Source organism: Ptychodera flava, chromosome 3 (assembly GCF_041260155.1).
Source record: "Ptychodera flava strain L36383 chromosome 3, AS_Pfla_20210202, whole genome shotgun sequence".
In the NCBI taxonomy this organism is placed as follows: Eukaryota; Metazoa; Hemichordata; class Enteropneusta; family Ptychoderidae; genus Ptychodera; species Ptychodera flava.
This window is the reverse complement of record NC_091930.1, coordinates 41903186-41926421: the sequence shown is the minus strand read 5'-3', so window position 1 is coordinate 41926421 and position 23236 is coordinate 41903186. Positions and strand designations below refer to the sequence as shown.

Genomic DNA, 23236 nt, shown 5'->3' with positions numbered 1-23236 from the left:
AGAAATCTATCATACTGTAAAATGCTTTGTCCGTAACGTTGGGTGCTAGAGAAACAAATTACCCGATATTTACCCATATTTTGACATTCAAAATGGCTGTCATCCCTGTGTTATCTGTAAGGGGGAAATAAAATTCAAGATTTTCAGAAAACGTGAAAACTTAGCCTGTCAATAGTGTGCATTCAAATTTGTAGGGGTTTAACGGCCTCAAGGGTTGCCACTACTTGTAACACGAGCCTGGTAAATAACGCTGCAGGGCTGAACACTTTACACATTCGAGGCGGAAAAACTAAACTGTTCACTCGCGATAACTTAATAATTACCGTACAGTCCAAGGACGCTAATGGAGGCAGCAGTCAACCGTAGCCAGCCGGTCATAGCCACTACCACAGTCCACCAGTCACCTATTCTCAATATTTAACAATCAGCCGATAGATTGACAATGCTTTGACACTCAGAATGAGCACACGGGTGGTGAGCATCGAAGAAACCGGTCATTTTGTTGAAATACAAAAAATATCAAGGCTATCATCAGCGTAGCCACCTCCGGGTTTTCCAGATACTGACAGCACCTAGGTTGTAAACCTTGACTCTATCGTAGAATTTAAAGTGAACGGTCCAACTCGTTCGAGGCTACCTTGTTTTAACAAAGAGCGAATTCTGACGTTCAAATGACCATGAACTCGATTTGCCTTATAGCTGACGTCGGTGTGACTACAATGAATTGTCTGCCATCAGCCGGACCGTCACTGCCATGCGTGGGTACTTTCGTCTCCAACTATTATCTTGCCATCGCCTTAATAAATCTGTTCGCGTCAACAGTTTTGTTGCTAAGTAGAGAAGAGAGCGGAAGAAGGTGAAATAGTTTACATTCTTAAAAATTTACCCGAGTGTATAACGGAAAAGGTACAGCCTGAACGAAGATATGATATATATGATATGATTTGATATGATATTAATATATATATATATATATATATATATATATATATATATATATATATATATATATATATATATATATATATATATATTAAATTTTATACAGGCTACTTAGGGAGCGTCAGTTATTATGGCCGTGGTGGGCCGGCGTTTCTTCCCGCGCATCAGTCAAAATAAGTGAACCCCCCTACCCATTGCACCAAAAAATTGATGAATCCCCCCTTTTCAGATGACAAAAAGTCATGACACCCCCCCCCCCCAATTTGCTTGCGTAAAGCTGCACACACGAACACCTTTGGAGGGGGGAATATAATCCAAAAAAAATCTTAGATTTTTTCAAATGACCCCTTACAAACTCACAAGGTGTTTTTGTTCAAATTTTCCCGTCTGACTTGCCATAATTTTGACATTACCCCTCAGAGGGATTGGATAGAAACTACGGGTGGATTTCAATATTTTTGCGCAAGCGTGTGTGACAACATTTTGATAATCAGCTGTTGATAATGTTGATTCACTATACATGGTAGTCTATGAGAAAACTATGTAATACTCTTACAAAACATTTTTACAATACTAAACTAAATTAATTTAGGTGTTTGACAATTGATACAAATCAATTTGATTTAAAAAAGGGTATTTGAAAGTTCAGATGTTGACAACAATATTTATATTGGAATTTCACCTAAAAGTATAATTTCACTTTTCATGGTACTAGTAGTCTACAGGTAACTGTTAAGTAATTTCCCTGACAAAACTTGCTATATCTCTAATATGTAAGTAATAGGAATTGTTCATTGCCCTCAGTGAGCTCAATTTAGAGTAAGACAAGCCTCAGAATTGCCAAGGCAAGATGTTCATGTGACAGATAATTATACTTTTGTTCAGATTTACAGTTAAATGACTTCAGAGAATGAAATCATGCAGCAAATCATTTTTATCTCCAAGAATATTTCTGAACACTGAAACTGCTTTTTGACAGAACGGATACTTATGAAAATTAAGTGACCCCCCTTGAGCCGTTTGAAAAATACATGACCCCCTCCCCCTTTGCAATTTTCAAATTTAAGGTGATACCCCCTCCCCTGGATTTTGCCGGCCCATCCCCGGCCGTAATAACTTTGACATATACAGGCTCTTTGAGGATAATATCATTCAATATATCATTTAAACAAGTAAATATAAAACTGCAACACTGGATATCCTTGCGTATTTATTGACTTTTTTTTGTTTTTTGGGGTTGCCCTAAGTAAATGCTATCGCTAGATGCCATTTAACCTGAACTAGGGAGTCCCATTGAATTTCGGGTTACCCAAAGGGTCCAGCTGGCAAGATGATATTGGGGAATTGTCTATCGTATGAACTAGTTTCGGTGCGGATTAGTATATGAGAGGAGATTCTGAGGTATCGTGCATCCCAATACCGTGAATCGTGGTCGGGTTCTCTGACGGTATGTTACTGGTTTACAGATAAAGGTAAGCTATTCACGTGGTACTATTCAGTTGCCTGTCTAGGACGGACTGTTATCAGCGACACATTTTCGTCATTATGTGATGTATGTATGCGGGTCAAAAAATTTCGCGTTTGGCAGGCGGTTTTGATGAGAAAACATAGCGGCGAACGATTTTGGCGGTTGACGGCAGTAAAACAATCCCATAGGGTGATAAAATAGTAATTAAATAAAAAAATATTTTTTTGCCCCTGCCGCCTGTGTGCAAACACATAAGCTTGATGATCAAAGGAGATTGTATATTATGACGGAGCTATTAAGATCCACACGGTACCTTGCTCTATTCGTTTCTTCTATTTTTACATGTGTAGCCCGATTTTAAAAATATGCATTTTTGCCCACACAGACAATGAGCGTCTAGCGTTGTTTATATGATATGTCTGTCGATATTTCCACACAGTGCTTTCGGGGAACACTTGTATTGCAAGTAGTGTGGTTTTGAAGTCAAATAAATAATGTCTTGATCTTCAAATTGCAAACAATTTTGTGAATGGTAAAATAGCTCCCCGGTGCGAAAGCCGGGATTTAAAACTGGCGGAGTGAGGCACTGCCAGAAACAAAGAGGCACTCAAACATGTATGACCTTGTAAGGGCAGCGCTACCGTCGTACATCAGCTGTATGTCGTATTAGGATGCCATTCGTTGTTTTGACAGGGGATTCCGAAGAGAATTCGTCTAAATTACCAAGCTGTAAAAATGCCACTAGAGGCTCGGTTCAACCATTTTTTTCTGTCATCAACTCATGTATTTAGGAAAACAACACTGTATTGTATATAGCTTTAATCATAATATGCTTACATCTAACTTGTATTCAGGTCGACAAACGGTAAGCATATTTTAGCACAAAGTATATCCTCACTTCATGATCATGAGCTTTTCATTCGCAGAGGTGCGCATCCTTCCACCTTGAACTTAAGCGTAGAGCAATGGCAATGTACACAAGGCACATACGCTAATAACAATTGTTTGGCCTTGAATGTACGGTGTTGTATATGTACAGCAGTTAGTTCCATAATGGCCTGTTTTTGGTACTGAATGTAATTTCCAAACATGCCCTACATAAGCAAAGAAAGATCGTATTAAAGATGAAAAGAAGCTCTACGCTACCTAGGCCTAGGTCATGAGTAGTCAATAGCTTACCCTTTTACACGTACACGTTGCGGCATGTGGGCGACAAGTACGCCTACATGCCGCAACGTGTATGATGAGAGGAGAGAGAGAGAGAGAGAGAGAGAGAGAGAGAGAGAGAGAGAGAAGAGAGAGAGAGAGAGAGAGAGAGAGGGGGGGAGGGAGAGATACGGTAGTTGCTTTCTTTATAAGATATTTTCACCATTGACTGAAAGTTCAGTTTAAATTAATTCAGAAACAGGCATGAGTATTATGGCGTCAAAAGCCATGTGCGAATTGCAGCTCTTTTGGCTGAATTCACGTCTGCGGGAAACATTCTTTATGTACGCGATATTTTTTTTGTGTGTGTGCACAATCGAGGTATATATGAATCATAATCGCGCTGTGGACATATTGAGGAGAGCTTGTCAAAGGCTGTGGTTTTTGACAGAATGATCCACCAAACCTTTGGTTTTGACTCCAACTTGACATTGCCTATAGAAGAAGGCAAAGTAAAGAGGTGTGGTCCGTCCCCTTTTCTATTTTTTCCACACTGCAACTTTTCCCAAAAATATCTGGGCACGGCGATTTGCTTAGGCTTACTACTATTACGCACAAGTGGTGGAGCGGCACGGTCCCTCTCCCCGTTCGTGGTGAGGCTGGGGACCATGTTCTCTCCTCCGCTGGAAAATTCTCCGACGCCATGTATGCGTCCTGCAGACAAACGTGCAAAGACTTACAGCAAAGCACGTTAAGAACATTTACTCATAAAGTAACCTTAAACGTGGGTCAAAGAGAGTAGGGTGAACTATGTCAATAAATGTGGCGAACGGTGGGGAAAAAATTCTCAATTGAAATGTCGGGCAGGGCGGGGCAGTAAATAAGTCATTTGCGATGGCTTCAAAATAGGAACAAAAAAGAACATAATAAAAGTTATTTTTCGAAAATATTGTCCATTTCCAGTATTCCTTTGCAACCTCTTCAAACATGGTTCGATGAGTTTTATCGCGCGGGGTGAAGTAGGTCTCTTCTTCACTTACAAATTTGGACTGCGTGTGGTCGGCTATTTGCTCTTATGTACACATCATTTCAAGTCTGTGTGGGTTGCAATATTGATGATTTTAACGTAACGATAAAAGACAACAGAGGTCATGCTCCTGCCCAGCCCAAGAAACGCATGGGCAAACTTTGGTGACCGTGTAATGTCTATTGAGGTTGAAGGCTATTGACGGTGTACTGTGGTAAATAGGCACGACCCTGACAATCGATTGACCTGGTTTGACCATGTCGACAGGTACAGTCAGCTTTCACGTGGTTGGCGAGCCGCGTCGTCATTGGCCATTTCCCCACTCAACGTTGCAACGGAACCGATAAAAAAGGCCATTGGCAAGTTCATCGCCACATAGAGAGGCGACGGCTCTTTCACGTTAAACTCAACACGCCAAGAAGTCTAATATATCAACGGTTCTCGATTACACCTGTGAACTGTTCTTGAAAGGCAACATCTTCACAGGGGTAATATTCGACCACACATCTGTGCAATTTCCAGCATCGTGGAGTATTTTCTGTACCGACGAATAGGAAAAAGGAGGCTACTTGGTTAACTAGTGAGTACATTTGTAAGATAATCACTGTCAAATACCAGCGCAGCTATATATTATTTGCGATATCGAGCTTACAGTCAGTGTAAAACCTTGTTTCAAATCTTGGAGATGTATTGTAACAGTTTGAGAGACCAATTTTTTGTCCATGAGGCGCGTTATTGCAGATATCCCATCCACATGTAAACCAGCAACTCTTTGCTCATGTATCGTCCATGTTAGTACCTGCTGGTATGTATTAAATACTCACAGACAAGAACATCAAGCAGTCGATAAGCCAAAAGTAATCATGCGCAGGGATGAGAAAAGAGCGCTGCACTCAGTCTAACAAGAAGACTCCAGGTCTTTGGGGCACATTTCGTCAAAAAGATCGGCGAATTTTAACTTTGCAAACGACCGACCTCGGAAAGATTGACCGTACTACCTCTTACGTGTAGTGTATGTATCAGCTTACAACGTTTACATTTCGAGGTCAAATGACTCTATGCTTGTGATATCAAAAAAAGCATATGAGCTCACGTACGGACGGATAACAAAAGTAGCCAGCATGACGGTGTAGTAAACAATTAAGAATTCCGAAATATATATTTTGAGAAGAAAACCTGTCACCTATTTATCTTGCATTTATAGCATTCCTCTTGTTTACACTGCTTTTCACCAAGTAAAAGAACGACGCAGGCGCTAGAATTGCACAAGAAGCGAAGCGAGTATTTTTGCCAGTCTCCAAGGATTTGAGATAAATTACATTCAGCTTGTCAACTCAATCTATACATGTGTAAACTGAATTGTTGTCGTTGGCAAAAGAATTCTGGTTCGGACTAGAATTTTAACGTCAAAAATTACGGTGCATCTTGCACTTATTGCTCATCGTTGACAGCCTATCTGGAGATTTTTTTAATTCATCAGGGTGGGGGTTAGAACAATAAAATGTGGTTGGTATTAAAAGAAAAACGTCGTAAAAAGCCAATTCAGGCTCTTCGGGGATAATGCCATCAAATTAAATTTTAAACCAGTCAATATAAAACTTCAACACTGGATATGGTTGCTTATTTATTAGTTTTATGTCGCCCTAAGCGAATGGTATTACTACAGATGCCATTTTACCTGAACTAGGGAACCCCTTTGAATTTCGTACCCCAAAGGGTCCAGTTACCTAGTGATGATATTGAGAAATTTTCCATGAACTAGTTCAGTGTGGATTGGTATATATCGTATATGGTACTGTATTCGGTATAGCTCATCCTAATTCCGTGAAACTAGGTAGGTTTCGCCGTATTGTTATTTACTGACTTACAGATAAAGGTAAGTTATTCACGTGGTGCTATTCAGTTGCCTGTCTAGGATGGACTGTGATCAGCGACACATTTTCATCACTATGTCATGTATGTATGCGGGTCTAAACATTTCGCTTTTGGCAGGCGGTTTTGATGTGAAAACATCGCGGCGAACGATTCTTGCGGTTGACGGCAGTAAAACAATCCCATAGGGGTTTGAAATAGTAATTAAATAAAAATCTAATTTTTGGTTTGCACCTGCCGCCTGTGTGCAAACACATAAGCTTGATGATCAAAGGAGACTGTTTATTATGACGGAGCTATTAAGATCCACACGGTACTTTGCTATATTCGTTTCTTCTATTTTTACATGTGTAGCCCGATTTTAAAATATGCATTTTTGCCCACACAGACATAGGCGTCTAGCGTTGTTTATATGATATGTCTGTCGACATGTTCCACACAGTGCTTTCGGGGAACACTTGTATTGCAAGTAGTGTGGTTTTGAAATGAAATAACTTGATCTTCAAACTCCAAACAATTCTGTGAATAATAAAATAACTCCCCGGTGCGAAAGCAGGGTTTTAAACTGGCGGAGTGAGGCACTGCCAGAAAACAAGGGGCACTCAAACATGTATGACCTTGTAAGGGCAGCGCTACCGTCGTACATCAGCTGTTTGTCGTATTCGGATGCCATTCGTTGTTTGACAGGGATTCCGAAGAGAATTCGTCTAAATTACCAAGCTGTAAAAATGCCACTAGAGGCTCGGTTCAACCATTTTTTCTGCCATCAACTCATGTATTAAGGAAAACAACACTGTATTGTATATAGCTTTAAATCATAATATGCTTACATCCAACTTGTATTCAGGTCGACAAACGGTAAGCACATTTTAGCACAAAGTATATCCTCACTTCATGATCATGAGCTTTTCATTCGCAGAGGTACGCATCCTTCGACCTTGAACTTATGCGTAGAGCAATGGCCATGTACACAAGGCACATACGCTAACAACAATTGTTTGGCCTTGAATGTACAGTGTTGTATATGTACAGCAGTTAGTTCCATAATGGCCTGTTTTTTGGTACTGAATGTAATTTCCAAACATGCGCTACATTAAGCAAAGAAAGATCGTATTAAAGATGAAAAGAAGTTCTACGCTATCTAGGCCTAGGTCATGGGTAGTCAATAGCTTACCCTTTTACAAATACACTTTGCAGCATGTGGGCGACAAGTACGCCCACATGCCGCAACGTGTATGATGAGAGAGAGAGAGAGAGAGAGGAGAGAGAGAGAGAGAGAGAGAGAGAGAGAGAGAGAGAGAGAGAGAGAGAGAGAGAGAGAGAGAGAGACGGCAGTTGTTTTATTAAAGATATTTTCACCATTGACTGAAAGTTCAGTTTAAATTAATTCAGAAACAGGCATAAGTATTATAGCGTAAAAAGCCATGTTCGAATTGCAGCTCTTTTGGCTGATTTCACGTGTGTTGGAAACATTCTTTATCTACACGATATTTTTATGTGTGCAGAATCGTGATATATATGAATCATAATCGCGCTGTGGACATATTGAGGAGAGCTTGTCCAAGGCTGTGTTCTTTGACAGAGTGATCCACCAAAACTTTGGTTTTGACTCAAACTTGACATTGCCTATAGTAGAAGGCAAAGTTAAGAGGTGTGGTCAGTCCCTTTGTCTATTTTGTCCACACTGCAACTTTTCCCCAAAAATTCTGGGCACGGCGATTTGCTTAGGCCTACTACTATTACGCACAAGTGGTGGAGCGGCACGGTCCCTCTCCCCGTTCGTGGTGAGGCTGGGGACCATGTTCTCTCCTCCGCTGGAAAATTCTCCGACGCCATGTATGCGTCCTGCAGACAAACGTGCAAAGACGTACAGCAAGGCACGTTAAGAACATTTACTCATAAAGTAACCTTAAACGTGGGTCAATGAGAGTAGGGTGAACTATGTCAATAAATGTGGCGAACGGTTGGGGAAAAAATTCTCAATTGAAATGTCGGGCAGGGCGGGGCATTTCATAAGTCATTTGTGATGGCTTCAAAACAGGAACAAAGAAGAACATATATAATAAAGTTATTTTTCGAAAATATTGTCCATTTCCAGTATTCCTTTGCAACCTCTTCAAACATGCTTCGATGAGTTTTAGCGCGCGGGGTGAAGTAGGTCTCTTCTTCACTTACACATTAGAACTGCGTGTGGTCGGCTATTTGCTCTCATGTACACATCATTTCTTGTCTGTGTGGGTTGCAATATTGATGATTTTAACGTAACGACAAATTTGAGCAGCAAAATTACCTACAGGGAGTTATAAAATCGCAAGTAGGTCAATTTGCCCAAACTTGATAAAAGACCAACAGAGGTCATGTTCCCGCCCAGCCCAAGAAACGCATGGGCAAACTTTGTTGACCGTGTAATTTCTATTGAGGTTGAAGGCTATTGACGGTGTACTTTGGTAGATAGGCACGACCCCGACAATCGATTGACCTGGTTTGACCATGTCGACAGGTACAGTCAGCTGTCACGTGGTTGGCGAGCCGCGTCGTCATTGGCCATTTCCCCACTCAACGTTGCAACGGAACCAATAAAAAAAGGCCATTGGCAAGTTCATCGCCACATAGAGAGGCGACGGCTCTTTCACTCAACACGCCAAGAAGTCTAATATATCAACGGTTCTCGATTACACCTGTGAACTGTTCTTGAAAGGCAACATTTTCACAGGGGGTAATATTCGACCACACATCTGTGCAATTTCCAGCATCGTGGAGTATTTTCTGTACCGACGAATAGGAAAAAGGAGGCTACTTGATTAACTAGTGAGTACATTTGCAAGATAACCACTATCAAATACCAGCGCAGCTATATATTATTTGCGATATAGAGCTCACAGTCAGTGTAAAACCTTGTTTCAAATCTTGGAGATATATTGTAACAGTTTAAGCGACCAACGTTTTGTCCATGAGGCGCGTTATTGCAGATATTCCATCCACATGTAAACCAGCAACTCTTTGCTCATGTATCGTCCATGTTAGTACCTGCTGGTATGTACTAAATACTCACAGACAAGAACACCAAGCAGTCGATAAGCCAAAAGTAATCATGCGCAGGAATGAGAAAAGAGCGCTGCTCTCAGTCTAACAAGAAGATCCCAGGTCTTTAGGGCACATTTCGTCAAAGATCGGCGAATTTTAACTTTGCAGATGACCGACCTCGGCAAGATTGACCGTACTAACTCTTACGTGTAGTGTATGTATCAGCTTACAATGTTTACATTTCGAGGTCAAATGACTCTATGGCTTGTGATATCAAAAACAGCATACGAGCTCACGTACGGACGGATAACAAAAGTAGCCAGCATGACGGTGTAGTAAACAATTGAGAATTCAAAAATATATTTTGAAAAAGAAAACCTGTCACTATTTATCTTGCATTTATAGCATTCCTCTTGTTTACACTGCCTTTAACCAAATAAAAGACCGATGCAGGTACTAGAAGCGCACAAGAAGCGAAGCGAGTATTTTTGCCATTCTCCAAGGATTAGGGACTGGACATAAATTACAGGGGGGTGGGCCGGTGTTTTTCGAAACACCGCTGCGTCAAAAATTATGACCCTTTAAAAGTTCATGCACAAAAATTAGTGACCCTCCCCCTTATCCGTGCATAAAAATTAGTTACCCTCCCCTGTAACTCAATACCCCCCTAACAAACCCGCAATGCGTTCAAGACCTCCTTCTGACTTGCTGTACTTTTGAAGTCCCTCCAAAAGGAAGGCGAAATGCGGCCGATATAACGCTTTGTCCAAAAAATATCAAATCATATGTGTGTGATAAGCCATGTAAATGTACTTTGCATGAAGTGGCAGATAAAAAGTACATGCATGTACAAAAAATGTAATATTTAGATTTCATCGGTAATGTCGCTTTACTATGCATGGCAGCCTATGATGAAACTATGAATATTTTTTTTAAATACAAAACTAAGTAAATCTGTGCATTTATGTGCACCTAAGTATAAGTATCAATGTTCATGATTAGACTACAGCGGTTTCAAGTCAATGGTTGTGCAAGAAATTTGATTTTGGAATTTCACTGAAATGTCCATTCACTGTGCATGGCAGCCTATGATGAAACTATGAATATTATTTTTCCAATACAAAACTAGATAAATCTGTGCATTTATGTACACCTAATTATTAGTATTAATGTTCATGACTAGACTACAGTGGTTTCAAGTCAATGGTTGTGCAAGAAATTTGATTTTGGAATTTCACTGAAATGTCCATTCACTATGCATGGCAGGCCTATGATGAAACTATGAATATTTTTTTTCAAATACAAATTCAGTAAATCTGTGCATTTATGTACACCTAATTATTAGTATTAATGTTCATGATTAGACTACAGTGGTTTCAAGTCAATGGTTGTGCAAGAAACTTGATTTTGGAATTCGTTCACTGAATGTCCATTCACTATGCATGGCAGCCTATGATGAAACTATGAATATTATTTTTCCAATACAAAACTAGATAAATCTGTGCATTTATGTACACCTAATTATTAGTATTAATGTTCATGACTAGACTACAGTGGTTTCAAGTCAATGGTTGTCCAAGAAATTTGATTTTGGAATTTCACTGAAATGTCCATTCACTATGCATGGCAGCCTATGATGAAACTATGATCATTATTTTCCAATACCAAACCAGTAAATCTGTGCATTTATGTACACCTAATTATTAGTATTAATGTTCATGACTAGACTACAGTGGTTTCAAGTCTATGGTTGTGCAAGAAATTTGATTTTGGAATTTCACTGAAATGTCCATTCATTACGCATGGCAACCTATGATGAAACTATGAATATTTTTTCCAATACAAAACCAGTAAATCTGTGCATTTATGTACACCTAATTATTAGTATTAATGTTCATGATTAGACTAGAGTGGTTTCAAGTCCATGGTTGTGCAAAAAATTTGATTTTGGAATTTCACCGAAATGTTGATTCACTTTAAATGTACATTGTAGGCTAAGAGGAAATTACAAATAACTCATAGGTTATCTGATCCTTAATTGTTATTCAAAAGTTGTTCGACCTGAAGCTTCCAGTTGTTATTGATGACATTTTTCACTATACTGAATAGTTTGTATTCCGTCAATGTCCTCAAAAAATGAAAAATGTACATACAACTTTATGAACATTTGACACCGACCTATACCAAATGTATTGTCAATGGTAGAATGATATCAAATAAGTGATCTCCCAAATTGTTATTTAAAGCGTCATTATAGGGACATTTTATATGTACAATAGAGGAGTTGGATAAGTAGAAACCATGACAACTTAAATCAATGTGGCTGCTTGGATCATCAATATATTGCTTATTATACCCTTAAACTTGCGCCCGAAGGGCGCGCGGAAAATGGAAATGACAGAAAATGAAAGTGCCAGGAGGTATGTTTTCTTTTTCAGTATTCCATATTCTTTAATACATGCACATGCAATTTCAGCTTTGATGCATAAAAAAGGTGCCCTCCCCCATAGGCTTGCACAAAATTTTATGACCCTTCAAAAATGCTTGCGCGAAAAACACCGGCCCACCCCCCCCCTGTAATTTGTGTCCAGTCCCTTATGAGATACATTACATTCAGCTAGCTTGTCCACTCAGTCTATACATCTGTAAACTACATAGTTGTCGTTGGCAAAACAATTCTGGTTCAGACTAGAATTTAAATGTCAAAAATTACGTTGCATTCTTAACTTATTGCTCATCGTTGACAGCCTATCTGGAGATTTTTTTTAATTCATCAGGGTGGGGGTAGAACAATAAAATGTGATTTGTAGTTAAAGAAAAACGAATCGTGAAAACGTCGTAAAAAGCCAATTCAGGCTCTTCTGGGATAATGCCATCAAAAGTATATTTTAAACCAGTCAATATAAAACTCCAACACTGGATATCGTTGCTTATTTATTAGTTTTATGTCGCCCTAAGCCAATGGTATTGCTACAGATGCCATTTTACCTGAACTAGGGAGCCCCCCTGAATTTCGTAAAGGAAAGGGTCCAGTTACCTAGTGAGGATATTCAGAAAATGTAAATGAACTAGTTCAGTGTGGATTAGTATATATCGTATATGGTACTGTATTCGATATAGCTCATCATAATTCCGTGAAACGAGGTAGGTTTCGCCTTATTGTTATTGACTTACAGATAAAGGTAAGCTATTCACGTGATACTATTCAGTTGCCTGTCTAGGACGGACTGTGATCAGCGACACATTTTCGTCACTAAGTGATGTATGTATGCGGGTCAAGAAATTTCGCTTTTTGGCAGGCGGTTTTGAAGTGAAACGCATCGCGGCGAAGGATTTTGGCGGTCGACAGCAGTAAAACAATCCCGTGGGGTGCATACTATGACAATTAAAAGAAATCTTAGGTTTCCCAGCCATTTGCAAACACATTAGTTTGATGATCAAAGGAGATTATTGTAACGGAGCTATTACGATCCACACGGTACCTCGCCGCTATATCAGTTTTCATATATTATTACATGAGGAACCCAATTTTTAAAATGTGCTTTTTAGCACACTCAGACAATGGGCGTTCATGGTTGTTTACATGATATGTCTGTAGACATGTTCCACACAGTGCTTTTTGGGGGAAAATGATATTCAATTAGTGTAGTTTTGAAATGAAATAAATAATGTCTTGACCTTCAAACTCCCAAACAATTCTGTGAATGATAAAATAGCTCCCCGGCGTGTAAGCGGGAGATTTAACTGGCGGAGTGAGGCACTGCCAGACAACAAAAAAGACACTCAAAAAAGAGAATTTGTGTGACCTTGTGCGAACACCAACTGGGGCAGCGCTACCGTTATACAACAGCTGCATGTCGTATTAGGATGCCTATCGTTATTTTGACACGGGATTCGGGATAATCGCCGTCGGATCCCGAAGAGAATTAAAATGCCAAGCCATGGAAATGCCACTCGAGTCCCCGTTCAACCATATTTTTTTCAGTCATCAAGTCCACGTATTTAGGAAAACAACACTGCATTGTATAAATAATCATGACATGCTAATAGATTTTTAGGTTTTACTCAGGAACCAGTACTTGCCGTTACTGTTGGTCGACAAACGGTAAGCACATTTACCACAGAGCATATCCTCACTGCATGATTCATGAGCGATTGAATGAAGCTCATTCATAATCTTGAGCTTTTCATTCGCAGAGGTACACATTCTGCGACCTTGAACTTAAGCATTGAGCGATGGCTTTATACACAACGCACACACGCGAGCCTCGCTAACAATGTAAAGCGTTGCATGTGCGCAGCTGTTGGTGCTACAATGGTCTGTTTTTGCCAGTGAATGTAAAATCCAAACATACCATATTGCTATGATCTCGTGACAGAGTTAAAAGGCTTTCCTTTTTTTTCTGTCGCTACATTTAGCAAAGCCAGATCGTAAGGGAAAAAAAACACACTATATTTGAGCAACAAACGCCACCTAGGCTTAGATCTTGGGTACCTGCGGCTTGTGTGCCAACCTTGTCAAAATGAGAGAGAGAGAGAGTGAGAGAGAGAGAGAGAGAGAGAGAGAGAGAGAGAGAGAGAGAGAGAGAGGAGAGAGGGAGGGGGCAGTAGTTTGTTGAAGGTATTGTTACCACTGACTAGTCTATTGCCACAAGGAGTATTTTCTATACCGACGAATAGGAAAAAGGAGGCTACTTGGCTAACTATATAACCACTATCAAATACCAGCGCAGCTATCTATATTATTTTGCGATATCGAGCTTTCAGTCAGTGTAAAACATTGTTATAAACATCATTACGGATATCCTGTAGTCCCATATAAGACAAGTTCAAGGTCCGAAACTTCATTACAAATTGGGCCCTGCTGTTATATAAAAGCGTGAAATATGTAAGAGACAAATTGCTTCAAAATCACGCCTGTTGGCGTGTTTGGCGATTAAAATCGAATATGGCTGCCGTATATGAGGTTTTGTTTTGTTGTTTTGGGTTCCAAAGGTCTGTTTTTGCTAATGTTTGGACCAAAAGACAGGAATCTGCAGCTGATAGGCAGTCCATTTGTCATTAGCAGCTGCCCGTGCTTAAAAGCTGTTGATGAGTGGGGTTTTTTTTTTTAGTTTTTCGGGGTAGAAAAAGTTTTATTCTGTGCCATCGAGCGAAGTTCCAGTAGGTGGTCGTTTTTGTTTTGATCGGAGGGAAGAAACATTTCATTAGTTCGCCAGAACTTCAGATGTTGCCGGGCTTATGCCAAAAACGGAAGCAGAAATATGTAGAAAATAGTGGGTAGTGGGAGATTTTCAGTGAGTGAGAGGTGAAACAGGGAGCTTACGCGGAACGGGAGAGTAGTGATGGGCGTGGTGATGTTTACAAACCAACTATCAATTTTTTGCTAAACATATTAATTTTGTCCAAATTGTGTTTAGAATATTATAGTTATAATTAATACACCCGTGGTAACGATTTATGAAAATTGGCAGGTGGGTTTGTGCCTGATTATACGTATTGCATATTCATCTCTCTGAACCGGCAACCATTGACATATCAGGAGATTCAATCCACACCTCGCTGAGTTGACAACCAGACAAATATGTTATCTACAGCATGGTTTAGCTTATTTTTTCATTAAGGGAGTTCGCGCTTTGAAAATGAAAGACCCAATCTTTACCTCAAATAAACTTTCAACAATTCTCTCCAAAAGGCAAAAATAAAAATAGTTGGCCACTGCAAATCAAGGTAGAAGAAAATAACCCGATGTTTACTAATTATTGAAATTCAAAATAACCAGTACCCCCATGTTATCTCTAATTGGAAAGATAAAATTCCAAATCTCTAGAAAAGTAAGCCATTAAAATCTTTGGTATATATTGTAACAGTTTGAGAGTCAAACTTTTTGTTCATCGATTGTAAACCAGCAACTTTTGCTTCACCTGCTGGTGTGTGTGAAATACTCACAGACGAGCACACCAAACAGTCATGCGCAGGGATAAGAAAAGAGCGCTGCACTCAGTCTCACAAGAAGATCCCAGGTCTTTGGCACCCATTTCCTCAATGGATGGCGACTTTTAACTTTGCAGACGACCGACCTCGGCATGATTGACCGTACTACCTCTTACTTGTAGAGTATGTATCAGCTTGCAATGTTTACATTTCGAAGTCAAATGACTTTATGGTTTGTGATATCGAAAAAAAAAACATACGAGCTCACGCCCGGACGGATAACAAAACCAGCATGACAGAAAGAGTAAAGAATTAAGAAACGATGTAGGTACTAGTAGCGCACAAGAAGTGTGGCATCCGTCAACTGCACATACCGATAACTCCCGAGTGTGCGTCACGGGTGTTCAAGCGTTGCCAACCAGACAGGACAAGGTCACCGTCGAGGACGGTTAACAATGTATAAAGTACAACGGCCTAGGGGGTACACCAATTGATACATATGGGGAAGGAGGAGCCGAAGAATTTTCGAGACAAACAGTATAACCGACTCTTCTCTCCCTAGTCTTTCCTAGCTGTTGCTTAAATTTACGATTTTGGTTCGAAAACCGTTAGTAAGCACAAATTATGAAAATATGACATACTCTCCCGCCCATCTTTTTCAATCACTTCTGGTTCTCAATGAATTATTTCAAGGTGGGAAATGATGAATGTATTCATGATAGGAAACTGAGGCAAAACCAGCTAGACAAAGCAAAGTAATGAAAAAATTACATTTTGAATTTTTTGAATTATGTTTCTTTATTTACACCGAACACTAAAGTTTTGATACACTTTTCAAAAGATCCATTGCATGACGGCACGTCACAAGTTATAAATGCTTGTTTGTTTCTTCCTTACTGACAGCTTTCCTTATTTCAAATAAAGTGTGCCATTTTGGTCAATCGGGCCATGAATATTGTTCAATGAACCAAATTTCATTACACAATACTCTTTAGTATATTGTAATATAAATAATAACTTCCTCTGTGTAATCACTGATTGATCAGTTTATGCAATATAAAATGGTCATTCAAATAATATATGTAATATATATATATATATATATATATATATATATATATATATATATATATATATAAATCAGGCTGATTGTTATCTGGTTCTCATACTTACTACTACTATTGATTTTGCAAATTCACTGAAAGCTAATTGGCAGCTCGCAAAAAAGGCAAATGTATGATCGACCAAACATTCCTGGGCTATCATACTTCTACCCCATACACAGACAAAAAGTTTGCGCTACCTGGTTCGATCACGGGCAGGATCGTTGTTCGATTTTCCTTGCCCTCTTGTGAGTGCTTGGATGTCTCGAAACTACCCCAATACAGAGTACGTGAGTGCCATCGAGGGATCTTGAAACCTTTCCGCGCATGCTCATTGTAGCTCTGGTCAAAGTCTACGGCCGTCACCTAACAGTTGCATGCCCGAGAACTTCGCTGTCGATCAACGGCCGATGAAAATGGCAGGATAATTTTTTAAAGATGAGATAGACAGTATTTCCCAAGAATTCATAATCTTAGTTCAAAATCAACAAAAACTGTCGTTATTCTCCGATCGTACTTTAGTTATTTTCCCTAAATTGTCATTTTTGTCGTAAGTTACGAACATTACGAGCGACAGCGAGAGCACAGTCTGCTAAATGGGGGAAATGATTTCAGCAGAATCTGACAACCAAACACATACTGCTTCTCCATGCACTGACACTGTACACTTTATATGAACTGTTCAGAACGTGTGTCGCCGGGGGTAAGCGCATGCGCGGCGCAAAAGTTTTCAAACAGCCAGGCAGCGGTTATCACTGGTAGCATCAGATCGTATTTAATGTCATATTCAAATGTAATAAACGTTAAAGTGCTATACGATTGAGTGCAAGCTTGATCTGATTTTCCCTTTTCATTAAAAAAGTCGCTTGCTACTGTACCTCTACTTGACAAAAACGCTTTAAAGCTGTAATTAAAAATTGTCGCTATACAGGTAAAATGATAAATTTTGTTTCGTGATCCAATCTCTTTTCGTCCCCGTCCCCACACGGATATCAAATGGTGAATCCCTCCCTAGTAGTGGCCGTGACATATGCACGAGTATGCTGCCGCTTGATTTTAAGTAAATTCTTGCCAAGGACAGCATGTATGCATACAGGTCAAAAACACGGTCGATACCCACGCACAATGCTGCTGCACAGCCTTGTAACTAATTCTGCCGCTTGAGCAGAAACGCAAACAGTATAGAAGGACAGGTATTGTATGCCATCCAAATATACCTTTCAGCTTTGGCGGCTATCCCGTGGGATAAAATTAAAAATTTATTTCTTTTTATATGTTGATTCTTGGGAAACTAATCGCCCTTTGTGCTTCCCATGTTGCAATTCTTACTTTTCGCTAGGGCGGGATACTCGTGAATGAGGTATTGCATGCCTCTAAATGGAAAACCTTAACTTAGGGGAATGTTAGATATAGTCCATTTTGAAAAAAGGAAGAAATATTAGGGGTTACGACTCATAACGTATGTACAACAAAGAAAATGCCCCACAGTTCCGGAAACAAAGTTTAAAATGGCCTCCATCCCTGTGTTAACTCTCTGTGGATGAGATCAATTTTCGACTTCAACATGGCTGGACCTGAGAAACTTTTCGCTCACCATGAGCTTCTAAATGAACCCAATAAGTGATAGACTAAAAGAGCATAACATTTGGGAGTGCGAATGTCATTAAAGAGCCGAGGTGTAACACGGGATGGGTTTCTAATAGAGGAAATATTGCCACAGCATTAGATCTAGATGTGTAGACACAAACGCCTTATATTACTCATATTGATGATGAACTATGATAATCAATTTACATTTCAGTGCGTTTAATAATTTGGCAGTAGGTGCGACCAGTACTGAGTAGATTAACATTCTGGGTGATCGAGATCTGGTTCAGTTGTACGCATGGACGATTCCATTACAACGAGCAGAAATTACAGATCAGATTATTTTATCTTTTTTAATCACAAACACTTTGGGAGCATATGAGCTGACATGTAGTATATTATCAAACCTCGGAAATCCATATTGCATCAAGAATCAATACCGTGACAAACGTATTATCTTTGCAGTTAGAATGATGGTTTTGGGTTCACATTAGTCGTCGTCCTTCGAAAACGACGAATTTTAACCTTTGCCTTGGAGTTGCGCACAGCACTGCAAATACGTCAAGAGGTCTAGACACTGTCAAAAATTTATACGTGTGTATGGAGCAATAGAAGATGTTTAAAAAGATAGGTAAAATTCAATACGTATGAACATTCTTACAGTTCAAGTGCGACAATTTTGACATGTTCTTTTTTATTTACTTTGTAGATTTGAACATGGATACCGATATTCTCCGCTGTTCAGTTTGTCTGGAGTTCTTCAAGGAACCACGCCTGCTTCCCTGCGGGCACAGCTTTTGTTTCACTTGTCTGTCCAACATCGCGACGGAGGACGGCCGCAGCCTCAAATGTGCACTCTGTCGTTCAATACTGCAGCTACCGGTCTTGGGCATCCAGGCTCTGCCCATCAACTACTACCTAACCAGCTGCGTTTGTATAGTGAATTCTTCAAAAGCAAGTTACGCGGCGAAGGAGGAGGCTGGTGAAGATGGCTCGCCCATGCCCTGCGATGAAATCCTCGATCGCCTGCTGCAGCTGAAGTCCGCCTTTTGCGGGGTTCATGGAACGGACCAGGTGAAGGTCTTTTGTCACACCTGCAAGACTGCAATTTGCCTCAGTTGTGTGAAATCGGGGGATCACGCACGCCACTCTCTCGTCTGCCTGCCGTATATCGTGGAAAAGAGCAAAGACCGCTTCAGAGAACTGCGAGCAATGTGTTTGGGCGTGCAAACAGACGCGGACCAGAAAGCGGCTTTCCTGGCGACATCTAGAATGGATATGAACGCGGGAATTGCCGGCGAAGACGACTCCGAAATAGACGAACACATGAGGGGTTTGTTGCAAGACTACAATCTGAACTGCGCTTCGTACAAAGAAGAGTTAATGAAAGGACAATCGAGAATTGCGGAGGCTATTGCTGTTTGTGACAGGCTCTTACGTGAAACGGATGAAATTTCGTGCTTGGCGATGGAGGAGACAAGTTATGAGGAGGTAGCTCTGGTTGCGCTTGACTTCAAAACGGGGAACTCTTCTACTTCAATAAATCCGGCGGAAGCCAGCGCGTCTCAAGTGCACCACGCCCCCGCAGCAAACGAACGTAGCGGAAACTTCTCCGCAGCAAATACCCGGGAGGAGGTTTTTGTGGACACCTTCGATGCCCGGTGGCAAGTCGACAGAGTGGGAGACCCGAGCTACGGAGACGGAATGGTTCTGCCCACTGAACTCCGCCGACCCGGAGGCTGGCAGATGCCCTGGGCAGTCGCTGCCGTAGAGGAGGGCAAGTTCTTCGCGACGGACGCAAGATCGCTGTCCGAGTTTAAGTGCGACGGCGAATTCGCCGGGGACGTCCCGCTTCCAGGATATGAGCAGCCCTGCTTCCCCACCGGTATTTGTAAAGCCCCTGGTAACAAGTTGCTGATTACGGATTCTGCCAATGGATGCTTGCTTTTATATGACCATGGCAACCGCCGCATCCTCGGGAATTTCGGACTCGGACACCTTACGGACACCTTACGGAACCTTATGATGTGACGGTTTTGTCAAACAACCTAATCTACGTCGTGGACTGGTTTTGCCACGATCTTAAGGTGTTCAACGGTGATGGTCTCTTGGTTAACACTATCGGAAGACACGGAAGCCTACCGGGAGAATTCGAATTCCGATGGTCCATAGCCTCCAACAGCCGCCAGCAACTAATCGTCGCGGACAATGGCAACAGTCGCATTCAGGTCCTCGAGGCGGACGGCAGGGCAGTCGCACAGTTCAGCTGCGTCGTCGACGGTGAACCCCGGGCGGACAGTGGGAAGCCTCGCGGCATTGCTGTCGACGAAAACGACGCCATCTACGTCTGCTGTGGCAACGGTATCCATATTTTCGGCGCAGATGGAAGGCGCTTGCGTAAACTTGACCTCAATGAGGAACGTGTGCATCCCTTTGGCATAGGTGTAATGACGTCTGGACTTGACAATCGAAAGTACATCCTCATGTCAGAAAGATATACAAACACTGTGAAACTTATACAGCTGTAATAGAACTATGGTAGAACTATGATAGAACTGGAGAGAGAGAGAGAGAGAGAGAGAGAGAGAGAGAGAGAGAGAGAGAGAGAGAGAGAGAGAGAGAGAGCGCTTCCAGACCGTTGATAGAATACTATTTGCACCAATTATTTCAAGTTTGATTTATACAGAATGTATGATATGTATCACTAACAATTTAGTCTCGTAAGATAGCCCAGAGATTTGTGTTGGGCGCCCAAGTGAAATACAATGAAGCTACAACCCAAATTATTTTGTCATAACGAATAACAAACCTTTAGAAAATAGCGGAGAAAGACAGGGGATTTTAGCAAAATACGTGAAGATGTTGAAGTCGAAAATAAAAGTAAATAATCCACGAAATAAATTTCTGTGGTATCAAATTTCTAAACTTTCTTTGCATGTTCTTGGAAATGCCTCTTCATTCTAACAATAGTGGCCCGCCTTTCACACCTCAAAGAACGTGAAATGTCCCATGATTCAGTCTGATTTCCCAGTGGTCAAACTTTGATATGTAGCAGGTACAAACTTGAATACAACTGATATCTCTTTAAAGGGACATAAGCTGTACTTTCTGGCATTTTTTTCAGTATTCTGCTTCTGTATATCAACTACCGTGTCTGACCCTAATCCGTTTGTCATGCTGAAATTTCGAGTATTCTTTTTGTCAACACAGCTTGTATGTGTGTAGTGATCATTGTTTATTGTTTACAAATGAATTCTAGTCCGGACTTGAATACAATTTTCGACAATAACAATGTAGATTATACTCATATAGGTTGTGTTGATATGCTAAATACTTGGCATTAAATTACAGTTTAGGGATTCAATGCAGAAAGTGTAGGGAAACCACAAAACAAAAGTTCTGAAAAAAATAACCAAAAAAGACAGCTTATGGAGCTTTAAAGTAAACCAACAGATTGCCTTTACTCACAAAACGTTCTCAATGCGATAAATCAATACTGCTGAAACACAGGAATTATGTGGACCGGGTAGTGTGTAAAAGTGTAGTTAATGCTGTGAGTTTATACTATGTTCCGACGTTATGATACGTAGCTTTACGACCGAGGTTTGAAACGGACTTGTCTGGCTTGCAAATAAAACTGCCCGTTCTAGTCGAAAAATATACATAAATCCTACAGTCAGTTACCTCGTTCGATGCGGAACTTCGAAGACTCTCTACAGTCAAAAACACTCTCGTGTCACAATAAAATGAAAACATCAGGTGAAATTTGTGTTTTGACAAACTCAGTGTTTCTGGAGTCCGCCGTTGTAATAACGCAACCCATTATTGTGTATATTTTTCGACTAGAACGGGCAGTTTCATTTGCAGGCCAGACAAGTCCGTTTTAAACCTCGGTGGCAAGACTACGTATCAGAATGTCGGAACGTAGTATAAACTACACTTTTTCAAACTACCCGGTTCACATAACGCCTGTGTTTATTTTGCAACATAATCAACTCGGAGGAGAGAGCAAATTGGACTTTGTTTGACAGACTTTCCGACCTTTGCGAATCATCTTAAAAATTTCGATGTGAAATCAAAAATGAAAATCACAAGAGATATTGAAACCCCACAGACCTGTGTTGTATACTTCTCAACATATTCGCATACCTGTGATATTAATCATTTTAATTTTATTTGGTCATATTTGGTGAAGATGGCCGTAAAGATTAGTTTATTTCGGTGACAGGGCCGCGGCCAAACTAATACACGAGTTTTTGTGTCCAGGAGCATGTGACAATTGGCCCGACAGCAGGAGGGCAAATTGGCCCTTGCTACGAGGGCACATAATCTATGTATTCGGGCAATAATAGTTTTATCACATGCCTCTTCACAGTTAACACTATATGATATTTAGTTACATGCAGGGCATTCTCTATCGACCAGAATCGAACAGATTTTAACGAAAGTCAAAGAAGCAGTGCGCTTATGGATATTTTACATTAGTGTTAACCGTCTACCGCGACGTCAAAAACGTCAAAGGACAACGAAAACGTCAAAGGGGTTCACCCGACCGACTTGCTGTAACTATGGAAACCGGTCCGTACATCGTTCACCCGGCCCGTTAACTCCCCAAATGTTACTAGTTTAGTATTTAAATCAATGCACTGATTTGGGGCTAATAACATGTTTTCTAGTCCGTTTGTGTTTTATAAGACCAGCGACAGTTTAGCTTTCTCTGTTGTCTTACTTGCTTCGTCCTTCAGTATAGTTTTGGCCTGACCGAACCTCTATGACTTGACATTGCCCTACGTCGCTTCATCGAATTTGATTCGTTCTCCCTCTGCAAGTAAAGTATCATGTATCAATCTTCCGTCTTTCAATCCTCAATAGCTTTCTGCATACATGATACTTCCGTCCTCAGCACGGACTGAAGGAGAAAAATCCTGTTTAACTATAAAAATTATGCCTTTAACCAATGTTCGACCTTTCTGTACAGTTGAAGCGCGGACTTTGCTGTTTCAAGATATTTCTGCAGGGTCATTATCAGTACGGTCAGGGATCGGGGACGATGGGTAACTGCAAATTTATAGCTTTAAGGTGAAGCGGTAGATATAAATGGTGTATTTTGCGACCTTGCTCACCGTTAGCGCC

At 40.6% G+C, this 23236-nt stretch overlaps 1 protein-coding gene across 1 annotated transcript in view; it reads left to right on the top strand.

The window, feature by feature from the left end:
• Positions 1 to 21004, top strand: part of LOC139130059 (tripartite motif-containing protein 3-like) — a 37424-nt gene extending 16420 nt beyond the window's left edge. Inside the window, exon 2 of the mRNA XM_070695776.1 lies at positions 18813 to 21004. Coding sequence (XP_070551877.1) covers positions 18821 to 20134 — 1314 coding nt within the window. The 5' untranslated portion in view covers positions 18813 to 18820 and the 3' untranslated portion in view covers positions 20135 to 21004. The remainder of the gene's footprint in view (positions 1 to 18812) is intronic.
• Positions 21005 to 23236: the final 2232 nt, after the last annotated feature.